General features: G+C 40.9%; 1 protein-coding gene across 5 annotated transcripts in view; it reads right to left on the bottom strand.

Annotated features, from left to right (window-relative positions):
- THSD7B (thrombospondin type 1 domain containing 7B) overlaps window positions 1-18,971 on the bottom strand; it is a 355,621-nt gene that overhangs the window by 87,896 nt on the left and 248,754 nt on the right. For all 5 annotated transcript variants that reach the window (XM_075757230.1, XM_075757233.1, XM_075757234.1 and 2 more), the window contains 2 exons: window positions 16,668-16,862; window positions 12,221-12,484 (listed from right to left, as the gene is read on the bottom strand). In XM_075757230.1, coding sequence (XP_075613345.1) covers window positions 12,221-12,484; window positions 16,668-16,862 — 459 coding nt within the window. The remainder of the gene's footprint in view (window positions 1-12,220; window positions 12,485-16,667; window positions 16,863-18,971) is intronic.

Here is an 18,971-nt window from a genome sequence, read left to right as displayed (position 1 = left end):
GAGCTTTAGAGTAGCACAATTTCCTTCCCACCTACACAAGACGCCATACATTTCACAGCAGGCACAGCCAGCGAGGGGCTGCAGTGTCCTTCCGTGTCCCCCTCTATATTCGCAAACGGATGGCAGTAGGAGAAGCAGGCGATTAGTAGGTTGACAAGCTAACGTAAGACACTGGCATCCACCTGATTGTTGCCAAATGATAAGTTTGCTGCAGGTGTAAGGTCTGTACACAGCGTTAAACAAAAGTGCCAACAGGATTCCAAGAGGTTGACTTAAAAGTGATTCGAAAATAAACAACATTTCTGCAGCAGCTTTGGAAACAGATGCACTTCTAATTGAATTGGCTTTAAACTCATTTGTATCCTCTCTAACATATTTCATCATTTCAATTAACAAACTTTTAGTCGTTCTACCCTTGTTAGTAAACCTTGCGGTGCTTCGTAAAACTCAAGGTCATTCCTATGAGGGGACAATTCTGTGCATCACCACAACTGCCACTGGTAATAACACCACTAATTTCCCTTGGAGTCTACAGGGTGAAAGAGATCACCCTTTAACAAAGGCAGCAGCAGCACAGCGGACAGTGACACAGAAAAAATGTTTCTAATTACACAGACCAAAGGGAGAGGAAAAAAAAGATCTGATTCATTTTACAATTAATATTTACTTTCATTTGGTTACTGACTGTGAAATATGTAGAATAACACCAGTAAATCCACACGGCACTAAAAGTCTAATAGCTAAAGACTTTATAAGGGAGACCTGGTGGACCATGGCACTCGGTGGGCCAGATTCTGCTCAGCTGAAGCTTTGGGATCTCCTACAAAGCAAACCTCATGTTTTAACTCAGGTTAAAATTCAGCATCGAGCATAGACTGCAATTAAGAGACTAACTCCCCCAGCTGATCATAGCTGTATGGTTGGGGCTTTCCCAACGTGCCACAGATAAGGCAATCACCAGCCACGGCATGGCCAAAGGCTCCAGGAGCTCGTGAGCTCCAAGGGGAGCACCTCGTCCTAAGCAATCCAGGTCCAAACATTTAAATCCTGCATCAAAGGAGAACATTATTAACCGAAGGAAACTAAGCAGAATAAGTCTGGGAGTCTTAAAGCTGCTAACAATTTCAGTTGCATCTGAAAAGGATGTAATATTGCCACGGAACAAATGTTTAATCTTTTTTTTTTTTTTTTTAATATGCAAGGATTTGAGAGATTTTATGCATTATTAGTTTGCTAGCTGGGAAATTTTAAGAGATAATCTAATGAATACGTTCAGTAAATGCACAACCAAAAAACCCAGCAAAAATAACTTTCACATCAAATATTTTGCAATGCTCAAATAATGGACCCTTAGCTAATTTATTCCCATTTGCTCTTCTCAACAAAGAGGCACATGCTCTCGTTATCTTGTAGCAGACCGATTACAGATTCTAAACAGACCAGAGAGGACTTGTAAAGAACACTGGTAAGTTTAACTCAACATTATTGTTATTGAAACTCATCCAAAGGTTGGTTTTATTGCTCAATTTCACAGTCTCTGTAAATCCTGATGAGGCAGTTGGGTTGATGCTGACTTTGCATTATGATTCCTAATTTCTTTTGATTTTGCATTACAGTTTTTCTTCCTTAAAGAACTTGCAAGCTTACACTTTGAGCTACATATATACTGTAATAGTTGATATATTTAATCTTTTAACTAAATAAGGAAATCGCCATTAATTACCACATTCCTTGTAACTGATTGCAGAACAAGCTGAGAAGTCTTCCGGAGAAGAGAGACTCATCTGCTGCCTTCTGAGTGCAAATAAACAGGACTTCACAGCGTACATTCATCTGGCAAGGAATTTTCGATGCAGAAATCCACTGCACAAATCTGCCTGGGATCCAAAACCAGATGTGGAAATTATTTCCTCTCCTCCTGGGGCTACTCCCCCCCAGTGAAGGGCTGGGCCAGCTGCTTGGGAGCCCTGACATCTTAAGAAAGTCTTTACTCAAATAAAAAATCATCCACTGGGATCAACAGCAGTTAGGGTAGTAGCTCAGCTGTGTTTTTCTATATACTTTGCTCATCACTCTGCCACTGGGAAATCATCTGCTTTGTCCAAACAAAACTGAGTAGCTTTTTTTTTTTCTCTTTATCAGTGTTGTCATCTTCCGTATATCAGGAAAGTCATCCCACTACAGTTTATTATGAATTAATTAGCATATATTAAAAAACCCTTGAGATTGTGTTTATTTTTTATTATTATGAGATTTATATAATAAAATAAGGCTTTTTTTTAAAGGCTGAACACACCTCCACAATACATCATGAAGACAAAATTAAATTGTCCACAGACCGTCAAATTCCCCTCTTTCTCCTACATCTAACTTCTCTCAGAGGCCCAGTTGCACAGTAGCTCTGAAAATAGATGTGCATTGCAGAGTGCTCTGAAGATCAATATAGACTTGGGTAATTTGGACCAGGCGAGAAAGCGTCTTCCAAAGCCAAGGGTCCATCACGGGGAGAAAGCTTCCGCCAAATGTCACCAAAAATATCCGCCCCCATCAGTAAATCATATATGGCCTCAAGGTCAATGGTTTCAGGCTCGGCTGGAGCACACTATAAGAAACTCAATTTCAGAGTGTGGGGCCCTCCACAGAGAGCATCTTTTTGCCACTTCCTAAAGACACAACGTTAGGCACGGTCAACACAACGTGCCACCTCATTTCAGCTGCCAAGCTGTGACCCCAAGACACAGACAAGCCTTGTTTAGACAGGCTTCCTCCCATGGACAGCAATGCGACCGTTTCCATTTTACAGCATGGGAAACACTGATGCGTTTCCTTGTATCCTGGTAATTGGCACGTATTGTGCATTATAATACTGCTCTTATTTCAGGCAAAATAAACCACCAGATGACTCTGCAGAAGAAAGGAACACAAAGCAATTAGATCCATGTGCAATTAATATTATCACGAAGCCTCATAACAACACGAAAGAAAACTTTTTTTTTTTTCTTTAAATGTACATTCCTAGCACTTTAATTTACAAACTGGAGAGGTATTACTGAGTGGAAGTGCCTCTGTTCAAGAGCAGGTCACACAGGCACTGAAAAGGCAGGGAGAAGCTTCTGAGCCCGCAGCGACCTCCGCAGCCTCCCTCCCCGTCGTCACGGGAGGCGAGTGACACAGTGACCCTCCAGATCAATATATTTAAATCAATACACTGCCTCCATTCCTTCTCATCTCATCAACGCTGAATAAGAAACCTAACTACACACTTCAATTATACAGGCACTGTTTTAAAGATGCCACTAACCATTAACGACATTAGGGAGATCTGAGAGCGCTTTTCCAAACACCAGGTAGCTGCGGCGAGGTCCAGCCTGCTCGGATGAGGAGTTTTGCTCCTGCTATTAGAAGTCACCTTGCTGCCGAGGCACGGATACAAAGGCATCCGACCTTCTTAAATAAAGCTGTGCTATTCAAAAAATCTGATGGAAACAGGATTTTAAGCAAGGGAACAGTCCTGCTTTTCTACTGCTTGGGCACAGGGAGAGCAGCACAACTCATTTAGATGATGAAAAACTTTGAGATGGAAATAGGATGTTTTTGTGACATTAGCAGGCCACAGCACAGAGTACTGATGTACTGAATTCCTGATAGACTTTTGTTTCAATTTTGCAGTGTGACTTTGAGCACTCTGGTTGTGTAGCTCAATCTCCTCTGCTGGAGGACTTCAATGAATTCAGACAGAAGCAGAAAGCGATGCAATCTTGTTGAATAATATGATTTTTAACTGTCACTCCTCGATGTTACTAAATACAAATGAGATGCAAGATTTCACAGAGGGAATCTCTGTCTGTAGTGAGGGATATTAGCAGTTTTGCAAACCAAGCCCTCAGTGATTTAATTTACACCATCCTCACTTGCAAACCTTGGAAGACAGAGAGATTTCAAAGTATATCTCAGACCCAGGAACCAGCTAAGGTAGGATAAATTCTCAGACCCAGGAACAGACTAAGGTAGGATAAATTCTCAGTTACGCATCAATTATTATGGTAATCCTTAGAGCAGACCGAGCCGAAGTTTAATTTTACCCACGTTTCCCAATTCAGACTCATTTCTTCAAATCTTCTAAATTCAGCTGTTGCTATGTTTCTAAGATGGCCTCACAAACTCTTTGATCGAGCAGCCTACATCAGGCACCTTAGAAGATAGCCCCTACGTGCCCATCTCCCCCTATCACGCTAACTTTATTGCTGTATGCAGTGCCCCAGCACACTCATTGCTGCTCTGGCAGTCAGCTTGTTTTGTTCACGCATTGGCCTACGTGTGAGCCGGCACAGGCAGGATGCTGGAACAACCACAAATAAAATGCAAAGAGTAAATTTATTTTCGTTACCTGGTCAACCGGGGGATGCCCAAAGCAGCACCCAGGCAGAGGCACACAAGTTTTGCTTTGGTCTTTCCCATAGCAGGGCAAGAATCTCAAGCATGTTCAATAGGGTGTCTCTAAGTCTATTGGAGGCCCATGTTATCTAAACACAGACGTTCTACTTGCCCAACACAAAAGGCTAAACAACAATTAGAATGATATATGTGTTTTTCTACACCCCAGCCGCAAGTCACTTGAGTGTGCTTACAATCCTCCTCACCACTGTCCCATTACTTTCCCACTGCCTATGTACAAAAAGTGGGTTTCTTCTTTTTGTAGGACTCTTGTTCCACACAAGCAGAAACACACGATGTTGCGTCTGAAGACCTTCAGAATGTGTCAGACGTGAAACTCCTTAACACTCACTGAAATCCACTAAAACGCCTTCTATGTCCAGCTGCCACAGGGCTCCCTACCAGCGGTAAAGATATGAAACTGTGACTTTCCACTTAAAATTATTTGTCATCCATTTATTTGCCTGAAAGTCCCGCTCATCATGACATAATTCCCAAAAAGGCTTAGGCTGAAGTGATAGTTCTCCATATTTCCAATATAACACATTAAATGGAATGACACACAGGGAGAGAAAAATGTTAATTCCAAATCTATCTTTATATGGTAACATTTTTTTAAAGCCTTGCTTCATAACAGGCTGTATTTGTGACAAATGCATTATTAAGGCTGATGAGACGGGCCACGTTTGAGAGATACTCTTATTGTAGCCTACTGCAGAAACCAGGGCAGTAGATCGCCCGTGCATTAACTTGCTATCAAAGCTCTCCTACACCTCTGATAGACTCTTTCTACACTGAGTTACTATTTCTACCCTAAAAATGTTCCCAGCTCCCATGGAAGAGCTTTAATCGACCTGTCAAAAACAGAGAAAAATTGACAGAGACTAATAATAGAAACAAAAGGCACGGACACGAGTAAAGGTGGGCAAAGGTGGTTCGGCAAGCAGAGGCTGACGGTGATAGTCAAACACAAGAAAGCTCCTTTAAGGTTAGTAAAAAAATCATTCCTTCGCATAGTTTGGTATTGCTGCCTCTTTAAAAGGGTCATTTTATGGAATACAGCAAAAAGCATAAAAGAAATTTGGGCAAAAAGACACACTATAAAGATTTATATTTAGCCAAGGAATAACAACAAAGATCACTACAACTAAATGCAGCACCAACAGAGGATGCTGCTCAAATAGCTAATCCTCTAAATATTTCCTCATAAGATGCACTCTTACTTTTGTAAGAAAATAAAGATCTAGAAGAATGTGCATTTCAACACACTAACGCCTCGGGGGAAGTCTTACCTTGCTTTAAATAAGCTGCTTTGATAGCCAGTTTGACCCATTCAGAAATAACATTTTTTGATAGATTTTTAACTTTGATTCTGTTGCCAGAAAAAAAAAAAACAACATAGAGAACAGCAATGTCTGAACAGTTGTCTTCTGATCCAATTTCATTTGATAATTCTTTTAACATCCAGGAAGGAAGAACTGTGGCCAAATTTTCTTATGGCAAATAAACTTTGGAAAAAAAGAAAGGAAAAGATAGGAAATAAATAAATGTTGAGTACTATAATGAGAGCAATACGTAAAAATCCTGTAGTCAAACAAGAAACGGAGGGCAGGTCCATCACGGGCTCTGCTTCTGCGCTTACAGCTCCCCTGGCAGCCACAGCTGTAATTAACAGTGTCACTTTGCACCCAAGGAGATGTGCAGAAATGTCGAAGAGAGGTCCAGAGGAGAATCCAGCCAGGATTTCAGGGCTAAATTTAGAAGCCAGTTAGCTCTGAGATAGCAGAAAACCAGACAAAGGTGACAGTGGCTTTGAAGATTTCTGAAGTGGGGATGCGAGGGTAGGACAGCCCCTTCTGCAGCTGGCAATGCCTTTCGGCCTCCCATGATCCAAACCCAGCCTTAATTCCCATGCCAGGGGAGGGGATGGGCAGAAAATAAGGTGAATTTTTAGCTGAAACTTTTTCCTGAAGCAATCTTTGAAAACCTTGGTCCTGGGAAGTAACTCATTTTTTTCTGTAATAAAAAGGCCATAGAGAAATATACTACAGAGACACATAGGGAAACCCACAGAGAGAAACTGGAGTACTGTAATATTTAATTAAACCCAAATGCCAGAAGAAGGGTAGGGTATTCGGAACATGGGGTCTACACATTGTCATTAACCGGCAGTGCCAAGACCACCTACCACTGCCACAGTTTTAGGGAGGAGGAGACATCCTCAGGCTGTTCACGTGTGGTGTCTGGAGCCGGGAAAAGGACAGCCGAGGCAAGGCTGTCCATTTTCCTTGGAGAAGAAATGCAGTTGTCAAGAACAAGGGCTCCAGAAATGACGCCTCATCCATAGGATGTTTGTGGGATGCTGTTTATGGAAGTGCTGAAACCACCTAAAACTAAAACTCATTGGATACTGTAATTAATAGTTTGTGCTAAAAAATGAAATTTCATAGACAATTTCATTCAGACTAAAAATGAAATTAAATGCTGAAGAATATTTTCAAAAACACAGGTGAAAGTTTCCATTTCTGAAGATTTTCTGAACAAAATCAGGGATTTCAGCAACAATTTCATTCTTCAAAATAAAACTTACTGGATATGGAAAAATGTATACTGCAGTAAATGTCAGAACAGACACACTTCCAAAAATAAACAGGCATGTATTCAATATAGCTTTTTTTTCCAAAATTGCTACCTTGTAGAAAAGGTACATTTTGCTATCAGTCCACCATAAACTTGGGTCACATTTCTTTAACCTATTAAGCTCTGCTTGTATTTTTTTGGCACACACAAATATAATTTTGCAGAAAGATTACTAAAATCTAGTGATGAAAAGCTACATGAAAATAGCTCTTTTTCTCCTACAATGACAGTGCAGGGATTCACACAGGGTTTCAGAGCAAGTCCCCGCGTTAACTCACAGGTAGGTCGTGCAATGGTGGTCAAGCTGGTGGCCAGGATTTTCACGTAAAGGAGCGTAAGCCCCAGAGGAATGCCCCAGGTGGAAATACAGCGCTACTCTGGGCTGACCTTTCAGAAAATCAAATTTCATGAGACTTGATACTACCTGGTTTTCAGCAGGAGGAGTTGAAACTCTTGATCCATGACCTTTGCATACTGTCCTAAATCTCCCAGCACTGAAGAAACGGCTCATCAGGACAGAAGCAGCGGTGTCACCGCTGACACACACTGCCCCGATGTGCCTCGGAGCAGGGAGCATCCCTCCAGCAACCACAAAAAACTATGAGTTTTCACATCACCAAAATTTTTAACTCCTCCTGGTGCATCTGTTTGCTAATCCCACCTGTCTGGGATTAGAGCTGACGTTTTCCAAGGAGCATTCCCAGTAGCAGTGTTACATCGACCTGACTGGGAGGAACCGAGCGACACCCCTGCATCAGCAGGTGCCAGGGAACCCTCTGAGCAACCCCAGTCCTCTTTGATTTGTCCACCCGCAACTAAACCACATATAACAAAACACTGCGCTGTTGAGAATAAGGAGGTATACTAGCATCCCTGCCGTGCCCTTCATAAATTTAGAGATAATTAAAGCTTTTTAAGGTGAGTGTAGGTTGACGCTAACCGCTCTGTGATTTAAAGCCAGGATCTATTTGTCTGTTGTGTCTTTCTTTCAGGTTCCTGTTGTTGCGAGCACAGCAGAATTTGAATAGCATAAGCGCTCTTCATAAATTCCTGCTTTCCATAAATTGCCCGTCGGATCAAAAGCAGAACCTCTGTGCAAGAGCACAAAAATCTCCAGCCTTTGATTTGGAACAGATGAGGCACCCTATGTTCCTCTAAGATTAAAAAAAAACCCTGTTGGCACAGCACACGAGAAAGAGAGGCAAAGGAACTACATGAAATAATTCAAAACAAAGGAGGTGGAAATTCAAAAATAGTACGAAGAACTCAGATGACAGATTGTGAAGCGGATGAACTGCAATTAAGAGGACGATTTCACGCCCAAAGAGGATGCTCCAAAGACCAGCTAGAGAATGGAGACCCTGTGGACTAGCAGTGAGCTAAATGCAATATAATCCAGTCTTCCAATGGGAAGACAAATTGAGGCAAATTATCAATTACATTTTTGTAATATAGAGATAGTTACCTCTATCCATAATTTCATAAGTGCATTTCCAAATTAAAGGAAGGAACACAAGAGTGAACTAAATCCAGGAAAAAAGAATTAGCTCAATTTGGAAACTGCAGGTCATTCATTTCTTAAGCTCATTGGATGGGTCATCAAGGAAAATGCTAACATCACTAAAATAAAGCTGTACACTCATCACAAAAGCCAGTCATGAAAAACAAAGCTACAGTGTGTTTATTCTGGACATCACAGATGAGGTTTGGTGTAGAAAGGAATAAAATTCAGAAAAAACTGGGATTTGTATTTTTAAGCTTGTCATATCTAATGATCACGAGCTAACCTGAGATTAAATTGCAGGGAAGATGGGTAACTTAGCCAAGGTGTGACCTGCGTAGCCACTGCAGCTGACCCAAAGTGCTCACACAAGCTGTGCTCAGCTGCACTGGGCAGGGCAGGGGTCCCTCCAGCCCAGGACCCGAGTCCTGACAGAAGAAACTGCAGACCACCAGGCAAGCTCCTGGTGCTTTTCCATTAAGGCACAGCTAGAATGCTTTGTCTTCACTGGTTTTGGACCTGTAACTACACCAGTGGGGAGAAAATCCATCTCCTCTTGAGAAGGTATGCTTAAATGTACGTTAATGTATTTGCAGATAATAGGCTTAGGAGAGTTGGAGTCTAGACTGCTGACAAACACAGATGAGCAGACTTCAATGGTTTTTTTGGTTGGGTTGTTGTTTTGGGGTTTTTTTTTGCAAATGCAGAATTGCTCACAAAACTCAGTGTAAGAGCAGGGTCTCAGACCCTGAACCCCATTGAGGTGTGATTAATTTCTACATTAGACTCAAACTCACAGTACATTCACCTGATAACTATGATACATTCACCTAATAAGTCACACTGACACAGGTGAACTAAATCCTACTGAAGTGGTGAGTTCAACAGCTAGGCTTCAGCCAGGGAAAGTGAAAATCATTGCTGTGAGAAGGGAAGAGCCCAAAGTTTGCTCTCTAGAAAAGCTACAAACCGACCTATTCTATTCTATTCTATACCATTCTACTGTCCAATAGCTTGTACTCATGGCATTATCAAGTCTGGGACAAACTTACATCTACTTCTAAGGTAAAGTTTGAATCCTTACATGTCTTTCTACACTTTGTAGAAGTTATTCAAAAGGACCCAGCAAAGAACTGAGGTCTAAGCCTTACAACTTCTCACTTTCATCCTGGTTCAAGGGAAAGAAAGAGTACTGTCCTGCAAAAGGAAAAGAGCAGGAAACAAAGAAAAGTCAGAAGACCTGAAAGAAAGAGAAGAGGAACACACTTAGCCCTACAGCTCATAAAGCAAGAACAATGCCTAGATATCACAGTGATTGGCATTCAATATATAAGGCAATGGCTTAATTAGCCATAAATATGGTTAGCTAGCAAATGTTAAAAGGTCACCTGATACTAATTGTGAACAAGACAAACTGAGCTGCTTAAAAAAAACTGCCATGAATCATTTCGCAGGGCTTAGCAATTCTGCACGCTTCCGTAATTTGCTCTGCTCTATTATGGTTGAATAACATTCTGCTAATTATTAATTGGATAATGATTTGTTTCTATCACTAATTCAATAATGTGTTCAGAGGTGCATTTTGAAAGCTCCCAGCTCTAGAGACCATAAATATCGGGCTATCTTCATTTAACTGCTCTGGTTGGAAGGCAGGTCCCAGAGACGGACACGGAGCCTGTGGAGCTTTCTGCCCACTTTTGGGCACTCTACACCCAAACTCACTGAAATATCCATGTCCTCCAGAGACCGAGGCAACGCTGCTTTCCTGCTCACCTTGCGGGGAACAGAAGGTGTTCAACACTGGGTAGCAATTAGGAGCTTCTACATCCTGGGCATTAAACAGGGGTCTGGCTGGAGATCAATAGTTCATCCTTAGGGGAACTCTTATCGGGCGGAAGGTGGACAGATCTCACCTCTCCTTTACATACCACTTCCAAGCCTACAGGTCTTCAGAGCACTGTGTACAACTGCAGGAGGAAGGGCATACGATGGGGCTGTCCTGTACAGAACTGACCACCCCTGTGGCCTCTGACATGGGTCCTGGCCAAGGACGTGTTGCTATCATTTCTGCTCAGATAAAAAGCTGAGGACAAGAGAGCCAACAATAATCCCCTTGAGCTACCACTCCCTACTGCCTTCCAAGAGAAGCTGAACCATTAAAAATGCCACATAAATATCACTGACAGAAAACAAGCTTCAAGGTTATTCAGAAAAACCCCACGCATACACAACCTCCTCTTTTTAATAGTGATAAAAAACCCTGAGTTTTTCAAAAGAGCAAGTCACGACACAGGCAAACCCACCTTTCAAAACCCAACAGCTCCCTTTTTGCAGAAGAAAAGGTAATGTTGTGGGGGAAAGGTATAGCACTCCTCCTTCATGGGCCACAGAGGCATAATCAATTGGTATAACAGCACATTGTCAAAACACAAACCACAGAAAGCTGCTTTATGAATCCGTGCAGCCAGCTGGAACAGCCATCAACAGCTGCAAGAGGAATTCACTCCAGGACTGAATCACTTCATTAGCGTGGGGTTTTTTTTCTCCTTTTATTACATGCAGCTCAGGCTGCTGATCTTCACCCTGAAGACCCTCCACAGAGCAGCCCCACTTCTTTCTCTGCTCCCTTCTATACTCAGGAACATTAATGGTTCCTGTTGTATTACTTAATCTCCTCCTGAGACATCGTTTCTCCCTCTACTATCACACAGCTCACCAGCAGTCTTCCAACTTACTACATCACATTGTGTCCTGTCCTAAGCTTTTTGACTGTAAGTCAGAGAACATTAGTGGTTTGGGGACAGCATAGGTACAGAATTTGCCCCCAAGATAAGGGCTTTTGTCTGTAAATTGATTTAATGGAATAATTGCAATAAACTGCAAATCATGGAAACTGGGAGAAAATATCCAAATGGAATGACATTTCCTGCTTGCTTTACTTCTGATTCTCCCCTATTTCTGTTTGATATAAACTACTTGATTACATGTGAAATATAAGCAGAAAGAACCACAGTCCGGAGCCCCAGCAAGCAGTGACGTTGGAATATACACTTTCTATGAATTTGAGCTTGAGACTGGCACAAAATTGCAAGGAGGAGACTGCTTGCTGCTGCAGTCATGTGTACTTGGCATGAGTGACAGCAGGTGACCTCAGAAGGTTTTTGTAATTAAATATGATTATCTCAAGGAGATTCCTGATTCCTTCATTGAAAACAACCGTACAAACCTCCAAATTCAGTGAAAAGGAATAAAAATTTATAAACACTAAAAGCTGAAGTAGGAAGTATCTTCAAACAAAATGCTAACTGAAATGTTCCTTTGCCTAAGCTTATACTTTTATGGGATTTTATGACAAATAAAAGAAATGCCTCTGGTATTACGACAGCATAGCCAGCTGTAGCCCTCTTCTACTTCATTTCCATTGTAGAAATGCCAGCAGACACTCATACTGAGGAAAACCTCAGTTTTAAGAGCGATAAGAAGATACTAGGACAATGTTCAACACTCACAGCAATCTTCTGAAAGCTGTTCCAGCAAGTAAACAGGTACACACCTATGACAGGCTCCAAAATGAAGCGCTGAGCGGATAACTGCACTCAGTATCGGGGCTATTTACAGGTGTGCGCTTTTTTTAAATCTCCTTACCCGAACTGCTACAGCGAGATGGTTCCACAAGTCTGCCGGTCTTATCGTAACAGGCAATAGCTCGCAGTCGTACACCCTCGCCACACTCCTTGGCATCTCTGTGGGATCGCGCTCCCGATTGTGGCTCAGATGTCCCTCCTCCGATAATGCAGTCGGACCAATTTCCATGGGGCTGGGAGGTAAACACCTCACAGGGACACAGCTCTGTTTCAACTTGAGGATAAACTTCTGTATTCTGGCATTTGTCTCGCTTTCTGCTTCTCCCTGTGCCAACCACAGAAATCTGTTCGTTAGCTTAACATCTGCTACTTTTGATAACAACACGTCGTATTATTTATACTTGCATGAATTCAACACATCAGAACCAAGACAATCTGAATGTTAATATCCAGGAAGGTTTCCGAAGCATCTATTAGCTGCTGCCAGTGCTCTCAAGTGCAAGGGCAATGTATTTATCTCCAGGGGCAACCACAGAACTTGGAAATACTGTTTTGATGGGTAGGGCAAGGAGCAAAACACAAAGTCTTACTCTACTAACGGTCTCTCCAGAAAACGCTTTGTAATTTTATATAATATCATCTTTCTCTAATTATCTGATGAAAATAAATTGATTGTTTTGTCTCTATTTGCTCGCAATCAATGGTTGCCACGACAACTTCCAGAGGACTCCACATTAGCCACAACTTCTCCTTTGAGGCTACTTTACAAATTAGTTAAAGATGCACTCTGCACACATACCATACTTTGAAGAAAACAGAAAAGACAATCCTCAGTAAATTATTAGGGCTGGAAAGCATTTCAATGGTTATATCTGGTTTAATGTTTTCTTTTGTTCTATTCCTTCAACAGGTTTTAAAAGAAGGCTCTTTCAGTAGCTTCAGGAAGTAGCAGGATTCAAGTAAACCTGTGGTACAGTGCTGTGCAACTGCACTCTCCATGCCCTCCTCCTGGAGGACTTGTAGGCATAAGAAGAGGTCCCCGGTACAAGGAGAGATAATGTAAAGAAGAGAATTTATGCTCCCTGCATCCCTACAGCTGCTCCACGGAACAAAGGTCTGTTTACAGCCTCTAAAGATAAAAATCAATGCTTTTCTTGGCATGGGTTAGCCAACACGACGTGGAGCAATCTTTATGTGGCTGAACTCAGGAACGTCTTTGCATTTGGCATCTGCAGAGAGGGGAGAATTCATCTTTACTAACAAACCACATCTGTATCCCATCCTCAAAATGTTCCTTGAGGACCTTGGATGCACTGAAAATACTTCTGCAAATTTTTTTATAAAGCTTTGATCCCAAAAGAAATGGTTTTTTCTTTGGTATTGCACACAAATAAGATACTAAAACAAAAAAATAAGTTGTATAACCCACGCATCCTCTTTCTAGTCTGGAACCAAGAGTCATTACACCGCATGTCAGCAGGAGCACAAGCTGGCTGTCACCAATACCTGTTTGCATACAAACACGTACCTCCAGAGAGAAGGGCACCGATCGCAGGCCCTCGATATCACTGTTCTTCAAGCCCCAGCTCTTTCAAAATTCTATTTCCAGAGTTCTAGGGAATGTAAAATTTGCCAGCACAACAGGATAATAAACACAAAGAAATCAAATAGTGCCAGCATCTTCATGTTTTGGGGGTTTTTTTTGGTGTGTGTGTATATATAGTTATGAGCAAATCCAGGTAAGGTATAAGAGATACAACTCCACATACTTCAAGGAAAGTCTTTTAAAAGGCTTTAAGTAGATCGGGAGCTCTCTAGTGGCACTTCCAGCATTTCACGTTTGACAAGCTGACAGAATCTACAAGTTCAGTATATACGTCCAAGCTGTATGTTCTGCACTGCATTAGTAAACATGGGAATTTGGGACTTGGCCGTGTTTTGCCATTATTACGTCAAGCACATCAGCCACAGGTAAGGATGCTAATAATCTCACACTTACATAACACTTCTTTTCCAACTTGCCCTGTCGTCTGTTTTGTAGGAATCTTCCCTCTAATGAAGTTGCTATGAAAGCCCTGTTTTGAGGGCAAAAGTGACATTTGTCCCATAATCTTCACAAAGAAGTACTTTTAGAATTAGCGATGGTGATATTTTTATCATCTTCACAGACTGCTTTAGAAATTACTATTAAAAATACCACTGCAAAAATTTTCAAGGATATGAATCCTTCAATTAAACAGTATTTTCTTTTTTAAATTAAATTTCTGAACACTAACAAATATTACTTACATTAAATATTATCAGGTAGTATACGCTATAATAAAAAATGATACAAAACATTAAAAATATACCTTTCTACAGAAAATGCATTGTATCCACAGTACAGTGAATTAACTGACTGTATTAATTAACTGAAGACTTACCTAAAAACTGTGTTTTGATTATAATGACTTTGAATTTTGATATGTTCTGTAATAAGTCTTTTGATCAAGTAATGACTAATTTTCTATGTAGAGTCTATGATTACTTACAAAGTAAAATGAATAATACTATTAAAAACTGAGTGGGAGGCAAGCAAATACTTAGCAAACAATTAGTAGATTCACAGTAAATGACATTGTTAATGAACTTTTATAATGAAGTCAAAGCATTCACTTGAGCATAGACATACTGAGTTGAACGAGGAGGTACAATCCATGCACGCTTAGAGAAAGGTGGAATAAAAATGGATAAAGGAGCCTTAACAGCATGAAGTACTCCCCAAACAGCACTTTCCTTAAATCTCTGGACTGAGTTCACACGGATGAGACTTTTGGCTACCACCAAGTCTCATGAAGTTTTATGCAAAGACAACTCAGCATGAATCTCAACAATTTCTCCTTTCGAACTGTGCTAAAACCAAATCCCATGTCTGGTTTAGTCCTCCCTCGCTGCTCTCTGCAGTGCCGTGCTGTCCCCAGCCCAGCACCACCAGGGACACCCGCTGCACGTTCACCACTTGCTTTCCAGGACATCTTTGCTGGGAGCAGGAGGAAGGGAACGTAGCAAGGTTCCCTGGTGGTGTTTGGTCACAGATGCAATGTGGGTGAGGAAACAAGCCATCGAAACCTGAATATCAGAAATCATTTTTGCTCTGCTTACTTGAATGGATCTATGTCTGATGTAGAACAGAGTAAGAAAGGGGATAGGTAGGACCATACTGTTTTGTAACTTGCACACATGTTCATAAAGAAAATTCAGATTTAATTCACTTCTCACAGAATCCTATTTTCTGTAAGATCAGGCACCTATTGTTCCAATAGGGATAGAGGATTTGTACTACTATAAACACACAGGCATTGATACAGAGAACATTTTAAAATATACTCTTTGGCAGAAACAAAAGAGCATTTTATAATAATGATTTTTATATAAAAGAGAAATCTTTATCCTTTAATGAGCCATACTCACAAACGGCAGCTTGAAGCCATTATGTCTGTATACTGTAATTATTAGTTACTAAAAACTTGGATCACTCTAAGAGTAACAAACTGAATAACAAGACAGCCATGCAGCCAGGTACAAGTGGGTCTAGAAGAAAGGAGCGATGGTAGCCACCATACTGTTCTGCCATTCAGTTCCCAGGCATTACAGCAGCAGATATTTTTATAGCGATGTTAGTATTTTACTCCATAGCGGAAGTCTTTGAAATTTCACCTCTATTAACAGAGCAAACTCAAGCCAGCTGCACCATAGCTCTCCAACACCACACAGAAATGTGAAAAGATGTGAGTGTTCAGGAGAACAATAACAGCAAATTTCTTGTAAACCTTCTGAAAACAGAATAATTCATATTGATCTGATTTGGGGGGGGGGGGGGGGGGGGGAAGAGGAAGAAAACTCCTAACAAAACAAGCAGCCCCAAACTATTAATGTTATGGAGTTTTAAAGCTTTTCAGTTTGGGCAGCATTCAAATAACATAATAACAAACGACAACGGCAAGTATGGGAGACCGCTCCATGAAATGGTTTGAACTGGAGTGTTTAATGAATACATATAAAAATCAAACAAAACTGTTTCAACGATACTGTTTTTTCTTTATTCATGGTATTAATTTGCCCTGTTGAACTACTGGATACTGCTGAGCACAAAACTCCCAGATTTAAACATCCAGATTTCACAGTCTTAAACAGAAAAACACACTGATTTTTATTCTTGTAGATGCATTTGCTGCATGATTTGCAGAACAATAATAGGTCAGATAAACTTGCACAATGCAGAGTCACTGTTTTATTTGGTTTATGTCTAAAAATGGCTTTCCATCACCAAGTTGTTCTGTAATACTCTTATCCTGAAATGCATGTGCATAAAGCAGGCAATGATCAGTATCAGATCAGAAATAAATAAATCAATTAAGGATGATCCCTATTCGTCTAGATTTTTCCCAAATCCCAATGTCAGTCCATCAACATCTGAGAAATACTATTCACAAGTATCACCACCAGATAAATACTATAAAAGATTATACCTGTAAGTGACCGTCTCCTACTTCTAGTTGACTCACAGTCAAAGGAGCATGCTGTAAATTTAGACCAGGGGGTAAACGTGCAGTCATCTTTGCAGGGAACGAGACACTCCTGTACAAGAGACGGCATAGGTCCTGCCCAACGCATGCAGTCATCGACATCGGCAGAGTCGTTGTACTCCGACAAGCACGTAACAGCTGAAAACGGTACAGAAATCTTTATATTGTTATATATATCGTATTATACTCCATGCAGTCAGTACTTGTGTTATATGCAAGATTCGCTCTTCAGGGTTAATAGGATAAAGCTGATTTAGTTTTAGGTCATTATTCATGCATCACTCAAAGATGGGCTAGAATTTTCACAAAACCATAAAGACACATTCTTATTTCAGCAATGTGTTATCTAAATGATGATATAAATTCAATACTCTGAAGGAGGCTGTCATTTTAAGGGTTGGGGCAAAAGTTTAACCAATGATACATTGTACAACCAAACAAGAAAAGGTACAATACAACAGCTATGTGCCATAAAGCATATTTGGTCGAGGCCAGAATTCCCAAGCTGTGATGCACACACTACACAGGGAACCGAAACTGCTTCAAAGTGGGAAAAAAATATGAAAGAATATAACAGAAAGCTTCCTTCTCCAAAACTGCCATCTTTTCCATATTTCAGATGAATGGAACAAGTGTCTGAGCAGCCTTCCCATACAGAGCGGTGACCTCTGCTCTCAGCAGCAGATGCTACAGCTAAATGCTCCTTGCAGCAAGGCGTAAGCACCAGGTCTGCCTCCTTCAAATCAAGCTCCCTAAACACTCATGCTCTCCCTCTCTCTGGCCATATGAACTTTTGAATCTCTTGCATAAATGGAGATGTTCAGAAAGAAAGGCACGAGCGTTCAGCCTGCAGCCGTGATAGAAAGGGGCTGCAGCCACTGCACTTTACTAGAAGCCTGCTTTTACAGTGCACCACAGCTTGCTTTAAGAACACTACTGAACAGATCCATTAGCAGAAAAAAGGAAAAAAAAAAAAACCCCAACAAAATCCAACTGCTCTGGGGGGGGTCTCAGCTGAGGACAGTGTCATTCTGGCAAGCTCCATCTGGGCTGAAGTGCGTTCGCATATGGGCAGAGGCAGAGCCCCTGAGTACGGACTGAGCCAATTCCCCTTTCCTTCAACACCCCTGTCCTTTTTAGGACTGTTATGATTAATTTTTCAGGGTGGATAACGGCACTGCCTAGCCATGATGGAGGACAAAAGTATTAATGTATAAATCTGAGTCACAGGAAACCTATAATAAAACTTGCTAAAGTTTCAGTGAATTAATAATAAGTAATTATAATAAATAAAAATAGCCTGCACATCATAGAGTCTTTCATTTCATTAATAATAATTAATTCTCACAAAATCTGCAAGATTATAGGCTATTTATATCTTACATTGTAGGTTAACCAAAGCAAAGATAGGTCGCAACTTGATTAAAGTAATATGGTCAGGGACAGAGTTAGGAATTGAATCTGGCCCCGAGAGTTTAGTCATGTCAGGCTCTCTAATTTCAGACTAGTCCACACATTGTACCATAAAGCTACAGAAGATGAAATTATTTAATCCAGATTTTAGCATTTAACTTTAACAACCTGTGATATTATTTTATGGAGATTCCTAAATAATTCAGCGTTTTGAGGCTGCGTATATTTTTCCTGGTTGCCAGCACTTATGTAACTAGGAGTGCATGAAGAAAAAGGGAAGAATAACTCTCTGTTTTCTTACAGCTAAAGGATTTACTGGGGTATAACTTTGCAATGAATACACATGATTTTTGGTTTTTAACTACAGCTCTGTATGGGAGCAAGGGATGGGTTGGCAACCACCTGGAAATAAAAAAGTATCTTATTAAAATGTAATTAGATTTCTAAGGAAAAAAATCAGCATTTTGAAGAGCGTGCAACAGGCAAGCAATCGTTAAAAGTCTCTTTAGACTCAAGTGACGGTAAATCAGCATATTAATAACTACCTCTAAATTGCTGATCCTTGCCTTTCACTTTCAATCCTTGTGACCCTTCCTATCTCTCAACTCCAGCAGTCAGAAACTCGGAGACATTCCCTTTCTCAATTATGAGAGCGGAAGGACAGAGGTCACCACTCTGTATGGGTAAGCGGGGTAACTGCCCTCTTCAGGAAGGTTAAACAAGTAATAGACTCTGATGCCCAAGGTCTGTGCAGCTTCATTACCTTCAGCAAGGACACCAAAGATTCAGCAACACAAACGTGTCCACGTGATATATGGCCAAATGTATGCAAGC

The sequence above is a fragment of the Balearica regulorum genome, chromosome 6 (assembly GCF_011004875.1).
Source record: "Balearica regulorum gibbericeps isolate bBalReg1 chromosome 6, bBalReg1.pri, whole genome shotgun sequence".
Taxonomy (NCBI): domain Eukaryota; kingdom Metazoa; phylum Chordata; class Aves; order Gruiformes; family Gruidae; genus Balearica; species Balearica regulorum.
Note: the sequence above shows the minus strand (reverse complement) of the source record. Positions and strands in the feature narration are given on the sequence as shown.